General features: G+C 37.7%; 1 protein-coding gene across 1 annotated transcript in view; it reads left to right on the top strand.

Moving 5' to 3' along the window:
• Positions 1 to 469: 469 nt before the first annotated feature.
• Positions 470 to 27,747, top strand: part of hecw1a (HECT, C2 and WW domain containing E3 ubiquitin protein ligase 1a) — a gene marked incomplete at both ends in the record, with an annotated part of 50,968 nt that continues 23,690 nt past the window's right edge. The window contains 6 exons of the mRNA XM_079487936.1: positions 470 to 499; positions 11,408 to 11,699; positions 11,898 to 12,005; positions 13,445 to 13,539; positions 19,127 to 19,202; positions 23,415 to 23,584. Of these exons, the coding sequence (XP_079344062.1) occupies positions 470 to 499; positions 11,408 to 11,699; positions 11,898 to 12,005; positions 13,445 to 13,539; positions 19,127 to 19,202; positions 23,415 to 23,584 (771 nt within the window). The remainder of the gene's footprint in view (positions 500 to 11,407; positions 11,700 to 11,897; positions 12,006 to 13,444; positions 13,540 to 19,126; positions 19,203 to 23,414; positions 23,585 to 27,747) is intronic.

Genomic DNA, 27,747 nt, shown 5'->3' on the forward strand with positions numbered 1-27,747 from the left:
AAGTAGGCTATTATGAAATCATTTTTACATTTAATTTGGCTATAATTGTAATATATTCCATGTACATATTTCCACCAACACGCATTGTTACATCTGTATTGTTGTCCTTTCAAATGAATGTAAATGTTTAGAAAATATTTCAATGTACTGTTTATGAGCTATATAACGTTTTAAATAAATTTCTTTAATTTATTCCCACGTAATTCACCGCAACGTTTGCGCTGGGATTTTATTTGCAATAAAAACAACACAGACGAAGCTTGGTGGTAGGAGGCAGGCTGGAGGCGGAGTCACAGCAGTGCGCTTGAGAAAATGACGGCTCGGGATTGGTTGCTGTCCGTGGTGCTGATGCGGCGAGAGAGTGGCGATCGTCGGACGGCGGGTTCTCGGTTGTACGGGTCAAAATGGATGTTCACTGAATACTTGTGGACGTAATAGACGACTTTGGGTTTAGGCTCGCGGTCGGAGCATGATTCACAGACAGATCGTACTGTCTCAGGTGCGTAATGTCGCTCTTCATTGTCGATGTGTATATGTGCAGTAAAAGCAGCCAGTCGTTTAAAGATGCTATTGTGTCAAGTATCGTGTGTTTAAGAGCGTGCATGTGTCTGATTTGTGAATTGATGATAATTCTTAATAGACACTCACAGTGCGACTGGTGGGTATAGCGGGGATCTCTCCTTCTCTGCTCTGTCATTTTGCCTTCTGTCTTCCCTCCAATGAAAAGCACATGACACAGGGTAGTGATGTTGACGTAGTGGATTTGAGCATGATGCTCTTTACGCGTTTCCTGCAGCCATCTGGGTTCAAGTGTAGCTAATATAATGTGCATATACAGTAACACAAAATAGTAAAAGACCTACTGTAGTTCATTTACAAAGATTTCGATCAGTAATTCCCTTTATAATCATTTATGTAATGTGTGCAAATTCTCCTTAGACTAGAATGGCGTTTTGACTTAAATGAATGTTGGTTCTGTCGTAACTTTCGATAACTTTTCCTTAGACTAACAGAACTAGACATGATGTTCAAAATAAAGTTTTAACATTGATAATACATACACTTGTTGTCCCTTCACTGTGCTGAATGTAACGCTATCCCACAGACTTCCCTTATGATTTTAAAGCATATAATGCAGCCAGACATCTCTCGCCAAGGATTCAATTTGCTAGGTTCCAGTCAGTGTTGCATGGTAATATGAAGCCTTTCTTACTGACTTCATCCATAATAGGACAGAGGATAACCCAATCAAACATACTCTTGTCATATCATGTGCATTAAGCCACTTCAAAACGTCTGCTTTGGTCACCTGATACCCGTTTCTTCCAGTAATTTGGCCTAATTCATGTTTAGAGGTGGTTTCAAAATTGTAGCATGTGTCAATAAGCACAGTGTATCTAAATTCTAAATTCCAAATTCCCTACTTTCAAACTTTCAGCCAAAACACATTGTTTGCATCATATGCTTGCAGTATTTGTGCACTTATCTAGTTATATAATTTACATTTAGGCCTATTCATTAGCAGATACGTTTATCAAAAGTGATAAAAATCCTGACTCAAAGCCAGGGTAAGCTACAAATCATTAAAATGATTAAGGTAGTTAGAGGGAGAACAAACTCATTTTATTAGGGTGTTGAATATGAGAAAGACTTACATTTATAATGCAGTGGGTTTGGTCTTTATTGCTTGCGAGGTTACCGGAGTGATTTCCAGGATTGTCCATTAGGTTTGTCAGCCAGGAGATGCTGGTATTTATTTACCCATTGTATTCTGGGACGGTCATTAGATTGGTAATGTATTTACATGCACACACATTTTTGCTTCCTTGCAAGATATTATTTATACAACTTAATTAAAACAACAATTGCAATGACTATAGACTAACTCTAACCTTGTTGTAAAGAGATGTGAAGAGTTCATTTGCAAAAACAGACAACTCAGTTAAAAAATTATAATCATGTTTTATTGTGCATTCCAAGTAATAAAAATGACAAAAACATGTTGGGTAATAATAACTAAGAAAAATCAGATATACAATACAAACATTAACATTATAAGAACTATATTTTTTGAAAGTTTTGAGTTATTTGTTTATCACGTACTATATAAAAGGTCTTATTTCCATTTAAGTGATCCTTTGTTTTAAATATGGCCATGCACCTTTAAGAATATTTGGTTGCAGCAAGGACCTTTGTCATGTGATCATTAATCATGAAGTAGTTTAACATAGTACAGAGAGCAGTTTGTTTATTTTATCATATGTCCTTTGTAGCATGGTGATTATGTTTTGATTGTTTTTAACAACATCTACGATTGCGGATCATTATTTGGAGACTGTAGTTTTGTGAAGTTGATTCATTGTTATGTCTTTTATTCCCTATCTACAGTACATTACTACTGTAACTTTCCTTTAGCTCAGTGGTAAGAGCATGGTGTCAACAATGCCAAGGTTGTGGGTTTGATCCCAGAGGATTGCACATACTTAGAAACAAATGTCAAGGATAATGCAATGAACGTTGCTTTGTATAAAATCGCCTGCCAAATGTAAATTACTATTGTGCTAGTATAATATTATGTTAACTGTTGTATTATTCCCAGACCTTGAAAGTTAATATTATAAGTATAGATAAATATGTTATTATTTACTACAGGTTAAGAATATAATGCAAACACATTCAAAGTGTCTAATAACTACATAAAACTTGTAACAGTAAAACTCGGGGATTTAAATAATATAATTTGAGTTGACGTATTCGTTCATATAAAGAACTAGCTAATTAAAATACTAATTATGCCTATATATGTTCCAGTTTCACCTTTCCATGCAATGTCAATTAACCTGATGACGAGGGGCCAACTGTCTTCAGAATCTTGATGTTAGAAGTGTTGGAAATGTTTACCTGGCTGTCGAGTTATAAACAGAACATATACTGGGACACTACAGTGAAACCATGCTTAAAAGGCAGGATAACACATTGCAGGCCGACATATAACAATAAAAGCATTGACACACGCAGCCAGTGAGTGATTATCAGACTATCACTGTGTGGAGAGCTACACCATGAGACTGTGCCATGGCAACAGAAGCATCTTCATTAAAGACATGCTCTAGTGCTTCATGTACATCATCAACTGTGTCAGCAGTGGCCAAGGAGAGAGCAAGAGCAGAAGCAGCAAATGTACATCTTGCCTTTGTTGAAGAGGAAGCTAATCTAAAGCTACAAAAAGCCAAGCTGGAGGCATCAATGGAAATGCTTGAGAATCTGAAAGAGACCGCAGCAGCCATGGCAGAAGCAGAGGTGGTTGAAGCTGCTATTGAGGAAGATATAGAGAAACATAGATGCAGGCTTAATTTAAACTCTACCCCCTTGGAAACAACACAACACAACTCACTGAACAATATGTTATTGAGCAAACCAAAGTACGAGAGGATGTTTCCCCAAAAGCAGAACCAAGCTCAAGCTACATTTCAGCTTCAGCTTCTTAAACCTGAAGCCAAACCTTTCCTTTCACACCAAACCATTGCTGTTGTCCAAACACATCAGAACTACCGAGGATGAAAACGTTCTTTTCAGAGTGCAACCATCGATTTAAACATCATACCAAGTGAAGAAATTGATCTCCTGCTGAAGTGGCTTGGCAAGGAGTTGGCAGTGTATGTGGAACAGATAAAGGCAATAATAATCAACAATCCACAAGCAGGACTGGCTAATACATGGTATAGACTTGAAAAAACTTATGGTTCAGCAGAAGTGGTAGAAGATGCTTTTTTCAAACGAATCGACAGCTTTCCAAAAATAGCTAATCAAGATTATCCAAAACTGACAAAGTTGCGAGATCTACTAATGGAACATCAGTTGGCTAAGGCCGAAGGAGACCTGCCTGGCCTTGCTATATTAAACACAGCAAGAGGTGTCAACCCAATAGTACAGAAGGACCATTTTGTCTGCATGAAAAGTGGGCACCATGTCCCATATCCTCCCTTTACCTGCTTTGTAAACTTTGTTAGTCAGGAGGCTAGAATTGGGAATGACCAAGCTTAAATTTGATCTCTCACATATACATGGCTCCCAGGATTGAGAAGACAGCTTGGAAGCCCAGTAAACAACACAAAATCTCTGGACACAAGACAGTGCTCACTGATATTGGTAAGCCCTTCAAAAATGTCCCCTTCATAAATAAACACATCCACTGCGTAAATGAAGAGCTTTCTGAGAAAGATCGAAAATCAGTTTTAAAAGAGAATAATGCGAGCTTTAAATGGTGCTCTTCGCTATCATACTGTATATTGCAAAGAACTGTAAGATTAAAGTTCAATGTTCTGAATATTAAAGTGAAAAGCACCACACGGCGCTTCACCCTGGACTCGCCGTCACGCACACCTTATGTCTGTGGCACACCTCATTCCAGAACAGGACCCGCAACCCCCCCTAATGCATCTTTTTGGTAGAGACATCATAAGGGTTCATAAGGTCTGTAAACAGGTAAATGGCTCACACAACCTACCCTACGCACAGAAGTTTGAATTGGGATGGCTTATTGTTAGAAACGTAAGTCTGGGAAACTTCGACTCCAGTGCCAAATACCATGGTGTATCACTTAATGATGTGCTTTTAACTGGGCCTGACCTTAACAACACACTGCTGTGTGTATTCTTTGGGGAAACCCTAGGATGCTTAAAAAAAAGCCATTGCCTTCACAGTGGGCATTGGATAGATGTTCTATTGTTTTTTTTGGTGAGGGAAGAAGACAGGAACTTTTTACGTTTTCTATGGTTCCGAGACAATGACCATTCCAAAGTCATTGTAGATTATTGCATGAGGGTCCACGTCTTTGGGAATAGCTCTTCACCTGCAGTGGCTATTTAGACAGAGCTCTATACAGACCTGTTATACTTACGACCTTGTTGATCCGATGTCAAACCCAGACGTCCTGCCTTAAGTGTCAACTATAAGCACTACAACTTCATCCAGCCAGCTTGGTTTTACCAAGTTCTCATCTTGGAAGTCACTATCAGGTGCTTTTACTCGCATAATTCATGCAGCCAAAACTTCAAAAAGAAACAGTCCATTCAATGGTTGGCATTATTGCAAATCAGAATTCACAGTCGAGGTATCCAGAGAACCTTCAGCCATCATCATCAAGGCAGTACAAGAAGAGGTTTACAGTCAGGAGATCAAATGTCTTCAAAAGCAAGAAAGGATTTTAAAAAGTTGTCCTCTTCATACTTTGGATCCATTCGTTGATACAAAAGGTCTACTGAGAGCTGGAGGGCATCTTCGACATTCAAGCCTTAATCAGGATAAAAGAATCCTTTCCTGAGAAGCATCACATTGCAACTCTTCTCATCAGGCACAATCACGAGCATGACCACCATCAGGACTTTATGGAAGGAGCTGTCCGTTCAGCTGGATTTTGTATAGTTGGTGGGAAATGAAGGGTGAGTAGCATCATCCATTAGTGTGTAACTTGCAGACGGCTCAGAGCTCCACTCAGCATGCGGGAAATGGCCAGCCTTCCAGCAGATTGCCTGTCAACAGACCCTCCCTTTACCAGTGTCGGACTAGATATATTTGGGCCCTGGATTGTCACCTCAAGAAGAGAGACAAGGTAGTGCTGGTGACTTTCATGGCAGAGGTAGCCACCATTGTCATTGCCAGGCCCCCTGTTCCTGTGAAACGGACCCTGATGAGTCATTTATTCTCACTCCAGCAGCTTTCCTCACACAGAAAGTTGTCAATGGCGGCAGCTTCAACACCTTTCCAACTCATTTTGGGATAGGTGGCGAAAGCCATTCCTACCAAACCTACAGGTTGCAATCCACGCATTCAAGTGTTGTCCTCCACAAAACAAGCTCATGTTTAATATTTATAATTTATTGGCATTCGTCTATTAATTATATTTTGTTATTAGTAAATATATGCTAACCAAGATTTTGTTATGTTATTCTATCATCTGCATGTTCCACAAATTAACACCATACCACAAAATACACAGCAAAATAAAATAATATATCTACAATTTGACACCTCAGATATAATCGGTGTTAACTGCATGACGCTATATCACAAAAGAGGGTTTTTTCGAGACCAACCGTGTTAAAGTCGGTCAGAAAAACAGACGGCAACAGGGCCTTTACTAATGAAAATAGTTTGTCTTTTCTGAAAGCTGCTCATGATGGCTGCTAATGGGAGAACACACAGCATGCCAGAGGGAGCATGCTGTAACTTCGTAAGCTCTCCTCATGAGTGCAGTTGACCTATATATGCTACAATCCCCCACATGAGCGAGCCTTGTCACGCTTCACTACAGTCCCAGACTCTGGACGGCTCTTCCAAGATGCTTCCGAGCTTTATTCATCTTGCAGGCTTCTCACATTGTTCTTTGAAAGGCTACTGTTGCTTTAGTACATTTTGTGTGCGCTTTCATGTACTATCCATACTCAAAACAAAAAGCCGTAAGGAGATTCTGTTAGTGCTGGTATTAAAATCTGTGTTACAAGTTTATATTATTTACACAGCTCTTTTGATCTTGGATCCATTCCCTATGTGTTTCCCTTTCTACGTGAATCTGTAAATGTACAGATGGCTGGGAGAGGATTTAATTTTTGTCCCTAGTCTAGTTTATTCATTCAGATGCCAAGGTCACCAGAGGCTCATGTAGATACACTTAACATAATAATGTCTTTATTGTCTTTGTATTGTCCTTTGAGGATCTTTGTAGTCAATTCCATAGTGGTTTGTATCTGGTTTTGCATGTTAATTTACATGCAAACTGTCTGAATCAAGATGAGGCTGACACTGTAAGTGTCCTGTAAATAGAGGAGCACTTGCTTGTAAATTAAACTGAACTAAACTAAACTAAACTAGACTAGACTAGACTAGACTAGACTAGACTAGACTAGACTAGACTAAACTAAACTAAACTAAACTAAACTAAAGTAAACTAAACTGCTCATTACAGAGAATGGGATTTCAGTCCATTAGGGTGATGACAAACCTGCAGGTCTTTGCACATTTAAAAAAAACTCACACCTCCTGGTTAGCTTTTAAAGAAATCTATTTAAGGGTTTAATAGAAGTATAAGGCTAGGGGTAAAGAGAGCTGGCGCGCGATTGCTATCATTATGAGCACTTTATTCTCTATTAGTCCTCATGTTGGAGAATATGCTGAGTGGCAGTAGAAATAAGGTCATGTTGTAAGCCTTAATTACATCATGCAGCGATATCATCACTATTCTTGTTGGCATGGTAATAGATCAGTGAGAACGATGGGGTTCATTGAGTTGATAAAAACAATGTGTTTGTTTGAGTGTGTTTTTGGGAGGTGCTGAGGGGTCGATGTGGGAAGGTGCATCCATGTTGTGCAGATATCAAATATGCTTTTTTAGAAATTTGCATTGGTGCATTGGTTCAGGTATTTCATATTTATTATTATAACGTTTATCATTTCTAAAACAAAATCATTAACAGCATGTCTGGAAGAACAGACAGAAAAAACTACAGTTAGACATTGGTTAGTTAGGGATTAAAAGCTAGTTTGCATAAACTTGAAGTTAATTTTTATATTTTATCCAAAAGGGGAATTGCTAAAGACTAAAAGATATTGAAGGCTAGATCTACAATCCCAAAATGTATTAATCAATTGATTATTTATACAACATCACCTTTTAAAACCAAAAGTGCTAAACAGTAGAAATGCATAAAAAATTATTATGCCTTGGGATAGTATTATTAAAGTTAATCAAAATATATTTTTTAAACTCAAATTTTCCCCAACACGGCAAGAAATGTTTTTATTAAAACTTTTCCACAAAACAATATGTTAAATTACATATATGCAATGACATATTTTAATATTGTTAAATAAAATGTTTTAATTGATTAATGGCTATGTTTTTCAGTTCAGAATTGGACGACTTGGAAAAAAGGCAACTTGCAATAACATTTGTAAAATATTTGTTTTTATTCACCACAATTTCTTTACTTTCAGGGATAAAAAATGATTATGATTTTAATCATAAAACCTAAGTTGTATCTTTTATACCCCGAAACGTTTACCGTGGTTTGCATAATTGTAGTAGTACTCACAGTAAGAAGGACTCATGCACTGTATATGTGTTCATGTACATGTTTCCTTAAGAGAGTCACTCTCAATGGATTTCTGCCCACGGTGTCAGTGGGAATCCCTGAGCTAAATGCGCTCATGCATGTAATGTCTCCTGTTCTGCTGGGAATCGCTCTCTTTGAGCACCATAGTGGTCCCACATTCATGACAAATGGTGAGACAAAGCCATGACTCACATATGGCTCATGTCTCATTACACATGGGTGGTATCTCACAAGCTCAATCATGAATTGTAGTGCCTAAAATTGATTCAGTTCAATTCATGACCATCGTATGGTTGTCAGGGTTGCTTAAGACACCAAAAAAATGATGAGAGCTGCGACATCTAAACAACGTTTCACATCCACCACATGTTTTATTCAATATTTACACGATCTCCATTATCACACATTTTGACAATCCACACTGCAGTATAACCCCGAAGGGTTTGAAGTTTAGCTCTATGCTGGTATCCATTTCTAAAATAACATTAATACAGGACAGAGATGCTAGAGGCTGATGGTTCTTCACTTCTTTGCTTGATCTATTAGTGTTTTAAAGAGAAAAATCAATGCTGTTAAATGTGACCTGTTCACAGCATTAAAGCACAGTGATACAGCAGGCGTCCGCTAAACACATCAGCTTTAGATTGGACGTAATTCACTTAAATAGTGAAGAGAGAAATGATCAGGACTGGGATAATAATGTTTGTCTGCTGTCATGATTGCGTCATGATGAGAGCATTTGCCATATCTGATGTTTGTGGATCAACAGGAAAATAAAATAAAATGGTAAAATAAATGGCTTCTGCCAAAAGAATGATGTGTGGATCCGGAGGGAATTACATTGCTAACTTCAGTGCTGGGCTGTGATCATTTGTCTCAACATCCATCAAAGAAGAATTATTTAGTAAAGTTAGTCAGGCGACATTGTTGACTTTGTGGACTCAGTTGACCTGCGTTAAATATTATTCACTGTCATGTTTTGAAAGGTTGAACAATTGTTCATGTTTGTATATTTCTCCATTAATAAACGGAACATATGTTCACTTGACTTGATATCAGCTTATTTTTGTGACATTACCAGTTTTTTTTATTTTGTAATGAAGACTTCTTAAATTTAGTCATTCCAGCAAGGTTTTCTGGTTTAAATAAAAAATCTTGTTAACTAAATCGTGTTATAGTACAACACTAGAATCTGACTCTAGAAAAAAAACATTCCAAATTAAAATTATGGCAAACTTAAATGTTTTGTTTTAACGTGACATTGGTGTGGTAGAAATGCCTGCTTGTCAATTTTCAGTCTATCGGTGTTTGATAACATTATCAGTGTCGTGACCATTTATAAAACCGACCTGTATCTTTTTCAACAGAGCTAAAGTTGTTTTGGTGTTGAATATTTCCATATTATGAAATATTGTATGACTTTCTTTTTTTCTGTGGTACCCAGAAGATATTTGATAACCAACGTTAGTATCCAAACAACACTGCACCTCATTGACTTCCAATGTATGGCCACAAAACCGCTGAGACAAGTCAGAGGTCAGAGTGTCAGACTTGAGTTTCCTAATGAACTAGTGAACAGACTAGTGAAAGTTTCGAGGATTTGTGTCATGCTATTTCAGTAACTCCCTGACCTTCTCTTCAGGATTTGATGTGCTTTGAGTTGGCGAATCATAATGCTGCTACACCTGTGTAGTGTAAAGGTCAGTACTCTCCTGCCATTGGCTCAGCATGAGACTCCCCTTCATCATAATCACCATCCTCATCTCCATTTATATTCAAGACCATCAAAAGAAATACATAATGGATTGTGTATTGTGCTATAGTAATGTTTCATGGATATTGTATAGTAATTCAATATAAAATTGTTGACAAAGCAAGCTCCATTCTGAGTTAATGGTTCATTGCCTTGAGGATAATGAGGAAAACATATTTTAAATTTCTGTAACAAAATTGTTGTGTATGTCATTTTGTGTCCTTATTAATGTTTGTATTCAGATTAATAGAGTAGAACTCCAACATGCATTACTGTTATAAGCTGTGTGTGTGTGCGTGCGTGTTCTTGGCATTAAGAAGAACATTTTGTGTATCTCAACACACCTGGCTGATAGTGCTCAAGCCGTTAGGACTTAACAGGACACGTAAAAATACAGAAACGATAAAAAATGTGAATGTTTGGAATTTTGTCTCCTGTTGACACAGATGTTGTTGATGGTCGATGTAAGAAAATAAGAAAAAGTTCTATATTCAGTATGATATGCATCTCATTTCAACACAAGTTGAATGTTATTTTAAACAAGCTAAACTAATTTATTGTGCATTACCATGTGAAAGCTTTCTGGTCCCTGATTGGAAAAATCTTTGCATCAACATAAAGAATAGATTTTGTTTATATAAAATATATATACTGTATATTAGCGATGGCTTGAAAGAAAAACAGGTTGAGTGCTGTGTCGATCAAACACGGCTCCATCCATACAGAGATTCCTGCATGTTCTGTTCTTCCATCTTCCATCTTCCATCTTCTGGAATGTGCTATACTTCCTGACTCACACTCCGATATTGTACAGTATGTCAATAAGCAAAACAAACGTCATTCCTCTGACAAAAGAACCCACCTAAACAGGCCACAAAACATTAGTCACTTTTCTATTGTCAGTCAAATTTATTTCATGTAGCTTAAACCAAACGACCCAGTTAGACAACTGTGCTTTAAATGTGAAAAATAGAAAAATACCCAGACATTCCTTATCATTCTTGAACCATTCGGCCCGATGATGGAAAAGTGACTTGTTGCGGTCTAAGACTAGCGGATTCGAAAATATTTTCATAAATGTTCATAAATATTTTACAAGGTTGCTAACATGTATGAAATTGTACGATGTGAATCATACAAAAATGTAAGATGATGAGAAAAAAGCAATACTGAAGCATCCCCCTTAACAACACCCCTAAACCTAACCTAGCGAAAACAAATCGTACTAAAACGTATGAATAAGATCATACAAATTAATATCAATTTATTGGAGAAACACTGGGCTATAACAACTTTACATAGATACAAACATTACAAAGATATTATAACATTTTTACATTTTAAGTGTTCCCATTTCAAAATAATTTAAGCAATTGAGAAATGTTTTCAACGTAATTTCTGATGACTTTTTCAGCTTATATATTAAGCTAGTATAAATACACATAGTTTTTATAAAGATGTTCCTCGAAATATGAAGAATTATTGTTACATGAAGTTACATAAAGATACTATTTCATAATCTGACATGACTAATGTTCTACAGAACCTGTACCAGAGCCGGTTTCTGGGCCTGGCGGCTATGGCCTCACCGTCACGAGCCTCCCAGAACCGGCGGCGGTGCAAGGATGTGGCCCGCTTCGGCTTTATTCACCCCAATGCTGCTCTTGGTCTGCCACGGTCCACTAGTGATACAGATTTGGTGTCTTTGCAAAGCCGTTCCACCCTGACAGTCAGCACCTCCCTCTATTGCATCGGCCAATCAGAGGACATTATCATAAGCTGGGACATCAAAGAGGAAGTGGATGCTGGCGATTGGATTGGCATGTACCTTATCGGTGAGAATATAAGGATAACCAATCGAACGATATTTTTATTGGCCAATTTATGGAGAGCACAGTATCCCGTAACTGATTGTAGTAGTATGTGTATGCTTGTGGTGGACTGTGGTCATGTACAGTACATTTTATCGTTGATTTGTACTGGAGCGCAACTTACTGCCTTTTGACATTGTGAGCATCTTTTCTCTTTTATAGATGAGGTTCTGTCAGAAAACTTTCTGGATTATAAGAGCCGTGGCGTGAGTGGTTCCCACAAAGGGCAGATTGTGTGGAGAATCGATACCAGCTTGTACTTTATGGAGGGTAAGTATTCCCTTCCTGTTCATTCAGAAGCACTCCGAATGCTTCCCCTGGCATTCATGTGCCCTTCAAAATTGGTCTGGGGTTTCTCTGAATATTAAGATATATTTACACTAATCCGGATGCATTTGAAAATGTTTTTAACAATTTAAAATGCTTTTCATCCACGCTAGAACCGGTTTCCCAAAATCTGACACGGTGGTTAATTTGTATGATTTTGTACGATCATAGCCGTTTGTTTCAGTACTATTTGCTTAAGAAAAATGTATCCACTTTAAAGAGCAAAAAATGCCACCTAGTGTAAACAAAAGGCCAAAACAGAAAGAAAACATAACGTATTGGTGTGGTTAAGGCCTTATTGAATACAAGAAGTCTAATTTCGGAACAGGCAAATAGTATTTCAGTCAAAGCTGGACACTAATCAATAGGCTCCTATAACCTTTAGCAAAAAACGCTTTTCAGTCGTATGCTCTGGATTTTTGTTTAGTTTTTTCTTATAAATGTCCTTACTGTGCAGGAATATTTTGCTCATCCATACTTTTTCATGACTAGATTTTTTCATTGTAGAAATATGACTGGAATCTAGTCTGGTGTGCTGTCAAATCTCACAGCATGAATATATACTGTACATCTGGTTTCTTATTCTGTCATCTTGCTATATCTCAAACCGACCGGATTCCCTTTTTGAAGCTTTTAAAATGTCTCGCTGCTTGCTCGACAAACTCTATGACAACCCCCTTCTGTCTTGTGACATTTTGCTCACTGCTTCAGTATCCCTCCGTGTGCAGATCTGGCATTTTCAAACTGGGATTGAAATACTGCAAAGCTAATGCTTCACTATTAAAGTCTGATGGATCTGCATGTTATTCATCTGACTGGTAAAATCTGTGTTGTTAAAACATAAACCAAAGATGAAACCACACCTGCTATATCGCAAATTTACTGTAGTGTCCAAATCACCCTTGAAGGCCCAGTGTGTCATTTTTTTGGAGGATCTTTTGACAGAATAAGTCGATACTTGATAAGTTTTCAGAAAGTATTTGTGAGAGCACATCACTCCTTCGGGATTATTATATGTGACAATAACACATGTGACACATCTAACAACTGTTTACACACTAGCAGGGTGCCATTAGTGAAATATGAACGCAAAATATGAAACATGCTCCATGGGAGACATGACGTGTAATTCACACACAAACACACACACACACACACACACACACACACACACACACACTTTAACTGTCAGCTTTCATAGCACTAGTCCTCGTGTGATATTCAACCAAACGAAAATGGTTTTCACAAAAACAGCCAAAACAACAACATGCTACAAATCTCTCAGAATGCACTCTCTTTTTGACTTAGTAGGTCAGTGTGTAAGTAAACAATGCATTGACCTACATCTGATTCTGTTGTTTTTCTCTCTCTCATTGGCACAGCTGAGACGAAGATTTGTTTCAAATACTACCATGGATTGAGTGGAGACCTCCAAGCCACCACCCCCAGCGTGACGGTGCGAAACCCATCTGCGTCTGTGAGTAAACACACACACACACTAACACAGATACATGCACATCACATTGGTTTGTTTTTGTCAAAACACATTGTGACAGATAATATCACATGGATCTGAAGGTGGGTCAGGGAAGAGACACACCCTATGACCTCAGAGAAGAATTCAATGTCAAGTTTTAAATATATAGGTAACAATAGGTAAAAATGTTCTGTCATCATTTACTCACCCTCAGGTTGTTCCAAGCCTGTATAAATGTCTTTGTTCTTCTGAACACAAAGGAAGATATTTGTGAGTATGTCAACCAAACACATCTCATCCCCCGTTAACTGCCATAGTAGGGAGAATAAATGTTCGGTTATCAACATTCTTCAAAATGTATTTTGTGTTCTGCAGAAGAAAGAAAGCCATACAGATTTGAAATGACAATTTTCATTTTTGGGTGAACTATCCCTTTAATAGAATTTCGGGCACTTCAGGAGACATTGAGGCAGCTCACTAGATTTGGTAACTACATTGCTCAAGAAATCTGCTTGGATGCACAGTAAAATCTTCAGTGTTCAAAAATGACAAATTAACACTCACAGTGTGTATTATACGCTGTGAGTGTTAATTTGACCTTTTTTAACATTGGTGATTTGGCTGTGTGGATTCAAAGTTTGGCACAATGTTTTAGAATCCTTGAAATAGTGGACAATTGGAGGCTCTGTCCTTTTTCTTGTGTTCTGACCGTGCGTAATTGTATAATGGTTTGCCCTTCTCTCTCATAAATTTGATTAAGACATTGAATGGATGTAAAGGTCACTCCACTTGAGCACAAGAGACAATCATTAAGCTCTTACCTCCTGTTATTTGCTGAAATTCCTCTATGACCTTACACCTTCCATCTGCGAGACAGACCGAAGATGTGCGTGTGTTTTCACAGAGATCATTAAAAATCACTATACCTCTTTATTTTCCCCAGACTTTTAATAGTCACGATTTTATACCACTCCTAAATAACCCTTTGTTAGCACTAAGCCAAAGCCAGAGATTGAGTTTCCGCAGCCCCGCTGCCTTTGTGCTGGCGTGGTCTCCAGAAATGCTGAGAGCCAGTAAACTTGATCTCAACACCAGTGCCCTTTCTCAGGGCATACAGTTTAAAAATAACCTCGGCGGAAGAAGGGGCGGAAAATCCTCGGGTCAGGTAAAGCGTATGGTTTCGTTGGATAGCGGACATTCAGATGCACTGATGGATAGCAAAAGGAGACTGACGAGTCTTAATGGACGTGCGCCGTTAGCCAGGGCTCTGTTTCTGAATTATCACCCGGGCCGAGCTGAGTTTGGACCCATGTCGCCAAGTCGGACCAGGAGGAGGAAAAAGGAGATCGCTGTCACCTGCATACCTGACTGGGTGAAGGTAGATGCCCTCCTTTGATCTGATTTTAATAGTTAGGATCGAATCTTCACAAGAGTGGTGAACTACTAGAGCTGGGAAGAGAGTTAAATGTCAATAGTTGTTTCTCTGTAAATGTGTAATTTATGTTCTACTTGACATTGAAGCTGGGGAGGAAGGTAACATGTTGGTGGCATCATATTTGTCAATAACATTAATTTATTATTCGTTAGGAAAATTAGCAGTTATAGTAAAAATTGTAAACCCATTTTTTTGTTGGATTGAATATGATTTGTATTCGCACAGTTTTTACAAGAAATATCATGGTTACATTATGGTTACAATCATGATCACATGGTTAATGAAGTAAAACCAAAGTATTTTTTTGTAATGGGAGATGTCTTGAAGCTTATTTGTTTTGCAGATTTTTCAGGCTAAGGTTACACAACAGCAATGTTGTGTGTTAAAGTTGTTGAACACAGCCCTGGAACAGAAAAACATTCATTAGAATTGAATAGTTTTGTCAAAAACAACTCAATCTGTAAGTTTTAACACAACTTGTGGTGTCCCTTTTATTTATATAACACAAAATGACACAATGTGTTAAATAAATAGTCATATTTCAACCTAAAATGAAAATTGTGTCATCATTTATTCACCCTCTTGTCGTTTTAAACCTATTATAGAACACTAAAGAAGATATTTTCAAATCATGGTAAGAGAACAACGGCAGTACCCATTTACTTCTATTGTAAACACACAAAACCAACGCAAGTCAATGGGTACCTCCATTCCAACATTCTTTAAAATATCGTCTCGGGTGTTCTGTAGAAAGAAAGTCATACAGGTTTGAAATGAAAAGATGGCGAGTAAACATTGACAGAATATTCATTTTTGGGTAAATGATCACTTTGACACGACTTCTGAACGACTTAACTTGACTAGAAAAAGACCTTTCCTGTAGCTCAACGCCATGGTCATGGGTCGGTGCCAGAGATTGCGCATACTCTAATACAAATGTATAGTATAATGCAATGTAAGTTGCTTTGGATAAAAGTTTCTGCCAAACTCGTAAATGTAAATAAAACTTCTCTATTATCATTGCAGTGCTATACAACAAATATTTGCTCTCTCTTTTGTAAACATATTCACAAACAACAAGTATATACTGTTGTAGAGCGAGAGTAGGACAACACAAGCACAAGCCATACACTAAACAATTAAACATCCAGTATAGTTTTATTGTCACTGTGGCCTCATGGTCAGTGTCAATGTTGGTTAATCTTCCATTTCGACAGAACCTTGGTCAAGGTTGCTTCACCTCCATTGGGATTTGTAGTATTTGGGAACAGTGTAGACTTTTAGCCCTGTGATTCTGAAGGTAATCTGTCTGTTGCTCTTTCTGTTGGAGGGAGACCTTTTGAAGAAAGAATATCTTTGCTTCAGTTTCTCCCTCAACATAAAGATCCTGAGCTAGGATCCTAAGAGGACAGTTTGGTGGCAGCCAATTTATGCAGTATTGTTCACTTTGTCCTTTAGTATCAAATGGCTAGGGTGATGTAGTCAGCAGAATGTACTTGGAGGCTAATTCTCTGTTGGCAGGGAGAGCCAGCAATGGTGGAAGATTCCAAGAGAAATCAACACAGCTACCTGAAAATACTGCATTGATAAGTCTTTTATGGGACACTGGGTAGTTCTCATTTAAACTTTCATTTTATTCTCAACGGTGTCCTACCATTAAAAAAGAAAATCACAGATGAAATTTCTTTAATATCCAGGTTATTTCTCATACACATTAAATGAGATAAAATGGCGAGCCATTTGGGTCCGTTTGCTTAATTCCCAGAAATGTCTCCTGACAAAAAATCTCACGAATGTCTCAAAATTCCACAAGAGATCTCACAAAATCAAGAGATAACCCAATTACTTTACCTCTACATTTCACAACGTGAGCTCAATTTCATTCTGTTTTTGCTCCTCGCAATTTGAGGAGAAACATCTGAGACAGCGATATGAAACACACCTCAGACTCCATCAAATCATCTGAACAATAAAAGAGCAAACTTTGAGCAATAACAAAATAACTAAGAAATATCTTAAACTGATGTGATTTGGCCTTTGTGGAGTGTTTCTAGATCATATTTGTTGACATTTGTTGATATACATTTTATAGACATTCATACAAATCTTAGAGAAATCTGTTCTCTAAGAAATCAGTTCTTAAACTGTAAGGAAGAATCGGGAAGTGGGAGATTTAAAACAATCTCCATTTGCTCACTATTTAATCCTGTTGCTCTAGGATGGAAAATCAAACAGCCTGACAAGTCATTTGTGAATCTTTTTTCCTGTGGTTATGAGAGGATATGAAAGTACTTCATGAGTCACAGAGAGAAAGGAGTGTGGTTGAGTGAGATATGATGGATGTTCAGGCACTTTTTAGATGTGGGTTTGTTAGTTTCGTGCGTCGCGTAATTTCAAAGTAATGCAATATGTGTGATGCAAGTCATTTGGGATTCTGCATGAAAATGGCTTCCGCAGGCATGCTTTTGTGTTTTGAAGTATTCTCCTTTTGTGTTTTGGGAGTGTTCCTCTTCATGTATTTGAAAGAATGCAAAACGAGTGACGAAGAAGCCAATACATTCAAACAGCATTCAAGTGTTCTTTATTTGATAATAACTACTGATTGTTTAAAAGTCCATTTAATGTTTTATGTATAAAATTGTGTGACTGCTACCTTTTGTGCATATGTGTGGTTTGCTTAATCGGACTCACCGTTCCAGGGCTCTATCTTTCTCTCTCTCTCTTTTCTATTCTATCCATTTGCTGCTATTACCTTTAGCATCACTCCTCCATGTATCATCATTGTGCAAATCTCAGTATCTATCTTCCCTGTCAGCAGAGTGTTTATCCAAGTGCAGTATGCGTTTGGATGGCTATGCATCATCTCTTCTGGATGCGGTTAGCTCCTCTCACACCGGTACACTAGTACAAGGGCAACGATGCACCATATGGCATCTTCCTTAAATAATCTTTCAATAAAAAATGTGATGTTTTCTCATCATGAGCTCCCCTCAAGTCCTCCAAGACATTTTTTAGTCTTTGTTTCATTTTTTTGAAACTCAAAATAGTGCATCCATTAGAAAAGAATTCCAGCTGGTTAATGACTGTCAATGAATACATCTGAGACTACATTGATAGAAAAATCAAACACAACATTTTTTTACGTTGCCTCCTTACTTCCTCTTATTGAATCTTGCCACAACTATGTTTACATTTTCTGAAATGCATTTTATAAAGAAATATAAGAATGACTATTCATTTAACTGTGTGTTGTTTTATGACAAAAACATGTTCACTAAACAAACAAATCTGTCTGTCAAGCTCAAACTGCCCACGACACAGTGTTGATCCCCCACAGCGATTACCCCACGTGTCTCTGCTGTCCGATGTGACGGCCATGCATTGACCGTGCCAGAGACCCTGTTTGAATCGATGGGGAGTTGAGAATCAAAAGGCCTCCCGCTGATCTTTTTAATCTGTGTGTGTTTGTGAGAAATCTGTGCAGCCTCTGCATGGAGCCAGCAGTCATGTTTGAAGGGCAGCTCTTCTATTTGACAGTCAATACGACAGGATTTGTATCTCACTTTGTTACCAACTGGGTCCAAGCACCTGCTCTTCCTTTTTTCTGCATCTATTTTGATTGAATTCGGTCTCATATGTGTGGTTGCTTATGGAGCTGCTCTGTTTTTAACAGTCTGTGCTTCTGGAGTTGTAGGTCGTGTACAAAATATAAATATGTTTTCCTTAGGAAAATCACACGGATCAGATCACTTGTACAATCTCAGGGAGATTAAAGGCATGTGCCGGTGTTTCCTATCAGCTGTGGACCACCTGCACTTTTTTCCTCTTCTGAGAAGTACTGTCCCCCGAGCCCTCTCCCTCTCGGCATCGTCCCCTGCTCTCCTGGAGTCTGAATCAATGGAGTCCTAATAAATGCATGCTATTGATCGCCACCATAAGCTCAGGCTTCCATAATGGGCTTTAAGCACAGTATATCAGGCTTTGAGTAAGGGGTTTGAAAAAGGAAGGGGTGTGGCCTTTGTGAAGTTACTTCCTGTTTTCAGCTGCCAGTCTCATATTTCCTTCTCACACTTCATGTTTCTCATTCATGTGATTTTTCTGTTCTTTTCAGCTGATTGGTCAATTGCTCATTATGTTGGTTCTCTTTGGTAGGCATTGAAGCCTGTCATCAGTCAGGATGTTCCTCAGACTTTGGGCAGCAGGAGGTTGATCAGCTTCTCTCTGTCAGGTGAGTCTGTACTGTTTAATTCATACTTTCATTTACTTGTGCATTTATATAAGGGTTTATTGGAGACCTTAAGCCATTGAACTGATACTAATTACTAGCGAGTTTAGAATTTAAGATGTTGATGTATATCAAAAGATTTTTTGCAAAATTTAAAACGTTTTCAGAAAAGCATATTCATAATTTGTGACCCTGGACCACACAAGAAGCAGTTTTTTGTAAAAAATAAAGCAAAAATACATTGCATGGCTCAAAATTATTGATTTTTCTTTAATGGCAAAAATCTTAAGGATATTAGGTAAAGATCATGTTCCATGAAGATATTTTGTACTATTTGTACCGTAAATATATCAACACTTTATTTTTGTGAGTGCATGCAGCAAAATCTCGAACAAAAATGGTCTGAAACACACCGCTGCCCGCTCTTTGGGAATCACTCAAGTTTGAGTGACGAATAGTTTGATATCTATGTAAAGCTTAGAATTTCTGCTTTCGGGTTAATCTATTCTCCACAACGTCATTACGTTGGTAAGCCTATAGAGATTCAAAATAAAATTGTTTCTCCTTAGCAATGGCCTGCTACAGCGCCTCTGAATAACAATTTTACAGGTGATTTTCTTAATGTTTAGATTTTTTTGCACCTTCAGATTCCAGAATTTTAAACAGTTGTAATTTTGCCAGATATTGACCTACCCTCATATCTTACATCAATGGAAAGCTTATTTATTCAGCTTTCAGGTGATGTAAAAATAAAAGTTTCACAAAATTGACCCTTAAGATTGGTTTTGTTGTCCGGGGTCACATTTATTTTAGTTAAATGGGATTCATGTATTTCTTACACTTCACATTATGACAAGATTGTACTTTATTTAGTTTAAAATATTCAGTAGTCAATTGTAATTTGACTGGCTGTATAATGTAAAGTTTAATACTTACATTAAACTCATAGAAATTAATTACATTATGTTATACTGTCACTTTAGTTTCCGTTTCATAAATTATTAAATCTTGATATGTATTTATAACATTTTATACTTAAATTCCTGATACTGTTTTAAAATGCGGAAACTGACTCTTAAGTCTGCGTTATAAAACTTTTATGGCCCAAAGCCTTTACTGTCTCGTGTTTTTTCCCATACAGATAAATATTGTATTCCTTTGGGCTTCGGATGATTCTCTGGGGCCTCTGTGCTTCATAAAAATAACCATTATCTATTCTTCAGTTCCTGTGTTTGGCACTGAGAAACAATTTCCCTTGAATCTTCATTGGCTTTTAAAGCCTCCTTTTATAACTAAGGACTGTGAACTTTTTCTTTAAATCATTGTTCCCTATCAAAAGCTACTCTCTATGCTGCGTTTCAAACGCTATAGGAGAACGTCTGTGTTCGACCGGTTGTGAAGCATGTGTGTCAAACACTGCAACATTTTTTGGCTTTAAGTAACCTCGGAAGGTGACGTGGCTAATTACACCAGCACTTGCAGGTTATAAAAATGTCACATTGGGTGAGGGATGCTATTGCTCTGGCCTATGAGGCATGTGGTCAAGCTTCTCCTTTAGGAGTCAGAGCTCATTCAGCAAGGGGGGTTTCATCTTCTATGGCCTTAGCAAGAGATGTCCCCTTGCAGCAAGTGTGTGAAACACTACATCCCTATGGGAGTCTACTCCTCACACTATGGGAGTAGACTCCTCACACGTCCTGGAGTCTACATCCCAGGGTCACGTCTGATCCCTCTTCTTGGCTTGTGCACACATACCACACAACCTTGGGGGGTCCAGACACCATCAGTGCGGCGGCATTGGTATTCTCTTTCCCATAGCGTTTGAAACACAGAATCGAGAGTAGCTTTTGATAGGGAACGTCTAGAGTTACTTGGCTGTAGCCCTGTTCCCTGAAAAAGCGGGAACGAGAAGCTGCGCCTCAATGCCTCACTGTTGGCATGCCGTACGTCCTTTCAGACAAAGTTGGAACCTTAAGACGTGTTCACGCCACGCGTATTTATAACCTGCAGGTGCTGGTGTAATTAGCCACGTCACCTGCCGAGGTTATTTAAAGCCAAAAAATGTTAGCTTGTTTGACACACGTGCTTCACAACCGGTCGAACAAAGACGTTCTCCCATTGTGTTGGAAACGTAGCATCTCGTTCCCGCTTTTTCAGGGAACAGAGTTACAGCCAAGTAGCCTGAGACATTCTTTTTTAACAAACAAGCAGATCCTAAAACATGTAGACCTTTTAAAAATGTTGCATGGTTTCTGTATTCCTTTTTACTTGTAAACTTACTTGTTAATTTCGTATGGCTTTGAAATATTCCGTCTAAAGGATAAAATCTACTTGCGTTAACAACGCAAGGTTGTGGGTTCGAATCTAGGGGATTGCAGATACATATGTAAACTGTATAAGATGATGCAATGTAAGTCGCTTTGGATAAAAGTGTCTGCCAAATGCCTAAATGTAAATGAAAATGTAAAATATTGCACTAAATAAATGAATAGTATGTCTCCTGTTATCTAGCTTATTTTTCTCCTCTGAGTTATATTCAGTTACGATGGTCAAAGCATTGACTGTAAGAGCAGGCCTCCCCTTAGCTCTGTGTATATTTTATTCATAAGCACATCTCCTGTCGTGACTCTGCAGTCTGTCTGTTAGCGCTGTTACAGTACAAGCTTATTCACATTAGTGGCTGTACAGAAGGTATGCAGCCAAAGAATCACCTCTGGGAGAGGAAAAGTTTGCTCTAGACCCCCAAGAGAGCAGAAAAACAGGATTGCTTTCAGCCTCATGGACAAATGACCTGAATATGCTGATTTTAAAGGGTTGTATGGGGTAGCTAGAGTGGCTGTTTTTTTACAAGAAATCAATTTAAATCCATTTAAACACATTTACAATTACAACTAATGTCAGTTTTAAAGGTTCGATCTGGTGGATGCATCAACTCTTTTTCTGCAATTGACGTGTTTTTTGGTCATTTAGGACACAACGCTTCCTTGTCGTATACTGGTTTGTCACTTTCTCCTACTTTCCAAAGCACTCGCCGTCTGTCGTTGCTTGCACTCGCTGTGAACATTATTTTTTTTTCCGGATGCACCTATACGTCTATATACTGTATGTTGTTTATACTGTATGTCTATGTGAATATGAAGACATTCTGCATGCGACATACCATGCTGCTTGTGTGCATGCATCAAACTAATTGATTTTGACAATATGTGCATTCATGCATAAGTTTAAGGGGGTAGAATCGTGGCAGTTGGGCGAAACAGATCCTGCCCCAATATTACCCCTTAATACTACCCCTAAAAAAGGTTTAACACATTTTACACATTAAAACTCATCAAAACATAACAACTACAGGAATAATTTGTGACCAAAAACCCCTAATGTAAATTATATTTGCTTAAGTCAGAGAGCCACAACTCCAGAAACGCTGCCAGTATGCACATCTGCTTTATACACGCTATAAAAGTGGTGCATCTGACATTTTTTTTTGTGATAGGAATAAACTGTATCTAGACCTGAAGTCAGTAGATTATTAGATTATAATGACACATCTCCCCTGGGGCTGTCTTCTTCTGCCTGTCTGGATACTGGGAGAGATAATTAGCTCCTGCGAGATTCATAGACATTTTACCATGTTTTTATATTCCCAGGCTCATACATTATACATTTAGCCTTTAAGCCTCACACATCCCTTGTTGCTGTATGAATGATGTTTTAAAACTACAGCAAGAGAATCCAGAAAATTAGAAAATATGCAGTTGTATATTAAGTAAAACAGTACTTAACATAATGGTGTAAACTGGGACCTTTTAGGTCTGTACTGGGAGGTGTTTAACAGCCTGCAGCCACATGTTTAATAATGGTATCATTAATTTAATGTTTGCAGCTATTTTGGGGTTCTATTGAGTTGTATGTAGGACAGCGGTGCCTTAACTTTAGAAGCCAACAGAAAGCCATAATCCACAAAGGAATTAAAATTACATTTTGCAGAAATAGATTCAAATGAAAATAATAAATGTGCAAGCTCTGTTGAAAAATAGATTGCTGGGGACTTTCGGCTATTCGTGTTTAATGATACTGTATGTAAGAAAAAGCAAGTACTGTTATATACATTAGATCTAGAAAAACAGATGAAATCTGGATTACCTTTATAGTTTGACTATAGAATGCAGGTTGGGATGTTTTCACAAATTCCTCCTGTTATTTTCTATCTTGCAGACATTCAGGCTGTGGGGCTAAAGAAAGGGATGTTCTTTAATCCTGATCCGTACCTGAAAATCTCCATCCAGCCTGGAAAGCACAGTTTATTCCCCGCTCTGCCCCACCACGGTCAGGAGAAACGATCGGGCATCATCAGCAACACAGTCACCCCCATCTGGAAAAGAGAGGTGAGTCTGCCCAAAACCTCAATGCTTCTGATGTTCCGTCATATGTCAGAGCATTTCTTAGATGTTGATGTCACAGCGTTTGATGTTACGGATCCTTTAAAGGCCTTTTGACATTTCATGACATGAATTCGGTGTGGAATTTGAGACGTTTTTGTGACATGTCATGACTTTATTTCTGAAGCTCAGATGACTGTACGTCTGAAGCGCATGTTTGACCGTGGCATGTTTAAAATGCAGCTTTGAGCTGCAACATGAAACGAAAAATCTGTAGGTGGCTGGAGCTTTGTGGACTCTCTTTTGATGTTTTTTACAAATAAAAAATGCGAAACTAAAAGAGTGAATCAGCTTTTTTCAATCAAGCCCTACTTCAATTCTGTAAACACATCATTGTACAAAACAGGGGTGGCACCACACTTCCAACAGGTTGATGGACGAAATGTGGTATTTAAATTTTACATCATAAAGCGTTTAGAGAATTTTAAAGGTTTTCTCAAAGCATTTTATAGTAATGCTATTCCACATTAGTGTATAAGGTGCAATGAGAACAAGAAGCGCACTGCATTCAATTGTTTACATTTGTCTTACAGCAACAAAATACTGTATCTGGTATGTCATGATGACTGGACAAAAACATTGTACTCATCATCATAGAACAGTATGCATTAGTTTTCTGACCCTCATTTTCCACAACAATATTCACATGTTAAAAAATTAAGTTGTTTAAACAAGTTAAATAAAGATTTGTTGTCATTATTATGTAATTTACCCAATGGCTTATTTCAAATAAGATGGACGTACACTGTAAACCCGGATCTAAGTAGAATCTACTTTAAAAAATCAAGGTAACTCGTTGCCTTAAAATTTTTAAGTAATGAAGCATTAGTTGAATAAGTAAAGTAGACTACGTTCAATGTACTTGAGCCCATGATGGAATGGAATAGAATATTTAAGTTCAATGTACTAATAACCGAGTTACAGTAACTGAAGATACTTAGCTTAAACAATCATTCCCCACCCATTTATTTAACTCTGCTTGTTAAGTAAGCATTACTCCATTACCAATTCAACTAAATTGTATATTCTAACTGCCCCAACTTATTTCTAACTCAAAATATGTCTTTCAATCAATAGAACCGTGTAGAATACATAGATACAACTGCAACATTACACTGATCCAATTTTCTTTTTATTGAACATGTCTTTTTATTAGCAACAAAAGAAACATTTACATTTACATTTATTCATTTGGCAGACGCTTTTATCCAAAGCGACTTACAGGTAGTTTTTTTACAGTGGCACATTACTGCAGAGCAATCAGGTGCTAAAGTTACATGAACTAAGGAAAAGTTACCTTTAGCTAATTTGAGTACTATTTTAAATTGACCTGAACACAATAGCCAACAAGCTAACATTAGCTAAATAACAAAAACTTGAAGAGGCATGACAGTAGTTAACTAACAACGAATAAAAAACTAGAAATCAAGAAATTAAAGCAAATAAGCTTTATGTTAGCTAGTCTGCACCAATTTACCAGGATGTTTGTAGTTCTCTGGCTAGCTGCTTCACCGTCTCAACTTTAGCTGTCTGGAAGCAACAGAGTAAAATGGTTCAGAGCGGACATATCAGCTCGGGATCACTTTAAAAGCATGTAGAGATTGCCTGGCCAGCAGTCTATTGTGTGAACGAGTACGTTACCCGGACATCGGGCGGACTCGAAGTGTACCCAAAGCATAATAACTAGCAAAGTTCGTATTTCCGTTTTTTTCAAATAACTACAGTACTATTGAAATTAAACTTTGATATACAGACATATATCTGATAGATACTTTGAGTTATATCAAAGTATCATTTCAATAGTGCTGTCCCCATGAAAAGATATAATAAAATATTTGTACAAATGTGAGGGGTGAACTCACTTTCGTGATGTACTGCTAGCTAATTTACATCAGCTAGCAGTCGGGACTGCAACGGCATGCAACCAGTGCCAGGTTCCAACTTACCGTTTTGTGTCTGAACTCGGTTTATTCACCGAAGGGCTTCAAACTTCGGTGAATGAACAACTTGCTTGCTATAATGGCAATTTAGATACAGGTGTCTTTGTTTCCGTTTCTGATCTGTCTCAAAAGTCACTCAACTCAATTTTTGGCGGTTGTGACGTCAATGCGTTGGTATTAGTGACAGGCAAAACTTGATGATATTGAGTTGTTTGAGCTCAAACACATAATTACAATAAGATAGGCCATTAAAAAGTACAGTTTACTCAGAATTCTTAATTAATGTAAAGAAATAACACATGTTTAAGTAATACAAACTCAGTTTGTTTGAGTAGAAACTACTGATTGGACTACACAATTACAATAAGAAAGGACATGAAAAAGTTAAGCTTAATCAGAATTAACAAGTAATGTCAACAAATTAGACACATTTAAGTAATATGAACTCAATCTGTTTGAGTTGAATCAAAATCTGGATTTACAGTGTACAGTACATCATTTGAACAAAACCTACAGTAGCTTTTTTTGCTAACTTAGATCAGCATGTTCAAACAAATAAAAACTTTTTTATGAAAAGTTCCCCTTAAAATTAAGAAACTTCCTTCACCAGGGTGAAATATTTGTTGCAGGGTTGAATTGTGCTCTTCTTCTCTGTCTTACAGTAAGCTTTAACATGCTCGCACACACACACACACATACTTATATATGTGGTTTACGAAAACCCCCCATAGACAAAATGATTTATTTACCATTCAAACTGCATATTCTAACCCTACATCTAAGCCTAATCATCACAGAAAACATTTGCCATTTTATTTTCTTTAAAAATATAATCATAGGCCTACAGTATGTTTTTTAAGAGATTAAGTTTACAAGGACACAGGAACTATGTTAATGTTGATTACACAGATTTGTGTCTTCGTAACCATGTATACAAGCCCACACACACACACTGATGGCTGTGTCAGATGGTTAATCCTTACAACATCTTCTGGACACTCGGGGAAAGCTCATTTACACATGATCAAAGCTCTCCTAATAACCTGAAGATAAGCTTTGTTAGATTCACCTCCCTTGGTGTTTCCCGACAAAAGTCTTAAATGAGCTACTTATTTCTTTTACAATATATTTTGCATATTTCACATCAATGTATAAATAGATTTATTGATTGCCTATTGACAATATGATTATGTAGCATGATGCTAATGCTGTCAAAGCTTAAATAGCTTAATGCTACCGTTAAGACGGAATGCTTGTAAGATCAGCGTACCAATACCATGATTACCAGCAAGAACTGGTAAATGTTGGACAGTGTAATTGTTAATGTTGTGTGCATGTGTACATTTGTTTGTGCTTTAAAAATAATTCTGTTAAGCTGTTAGCAGAAAGCTAAAAATAGAGCAGCCAAATAAAGCTCTTCCATACTACAAACTAGATATTACATCCATTCAATCAGATTCCCTTCATCCATCTCTGCTCTCTGTCTCAGGTGACGTCGGTAGGGCTTGTGAAATGCACAGCACCAGTCAGGCAGTTGGCAGCAAATCAGTCAGGCGAAATACGGGCCCATTCTCTTTACACGCGTGGCTGCCTTGGAAGAAAGCCAGTGTAGTGCAAAACGTGAGCCACAGAAGGTTTTCAACATCACTGGAGGTTAATGGCACCATTATACGCTCTGGTGGATGAGCATGACCTGCTGTGTTGTTGGGATTTTTCCCATAATTATTTTCTGCTTTCGTTGATAGTGTTTCAGAATGTCCTTAGAAAATCTTTGAAGCATGTTGGAATTAAGTGCACATTATTGATGAATTGACAGAACAGCATCCATTTTATTTCTTTTAAGTGCTCTTCCTCCTCTTTCATATACTCTTTTAGATCTGTAGAAAAAGGTTTGAAGGATGGCTTTCCAAGACTAACGTGGAAATGATTCATGTGAAGCTTGAAGCAAACGTATCATTCAATTCAAATAGAATGGGTAAACTGTATCAGTTGAATTGCCGACATGGCGCGTAGTGTATATAGACATGGAATCGAAACATAGACACATACTTTACTGCAAAGTGTATATGGTGACATGTCTCACCTGACCATTTGTGATCCGATCGCATGAAACACATAAAACCATATTAATCACCAACAACCGCGGTCAGATTTAAAACCCTAGTGAGT

Source organism: Barbatula barbatula, assembly GCF_947034865.1.
Source record: "Barbatula barbatula genome assembly, chromosome: 23".
In the NCBI taxonomy this organism is placed as follows: domain Eukaryota; kingdom Metazoa; phylum Chordata; class Actinopteri; order Cypriniformes; family Nemacheilidae; genus Barbatula; species Barbatula barbatula.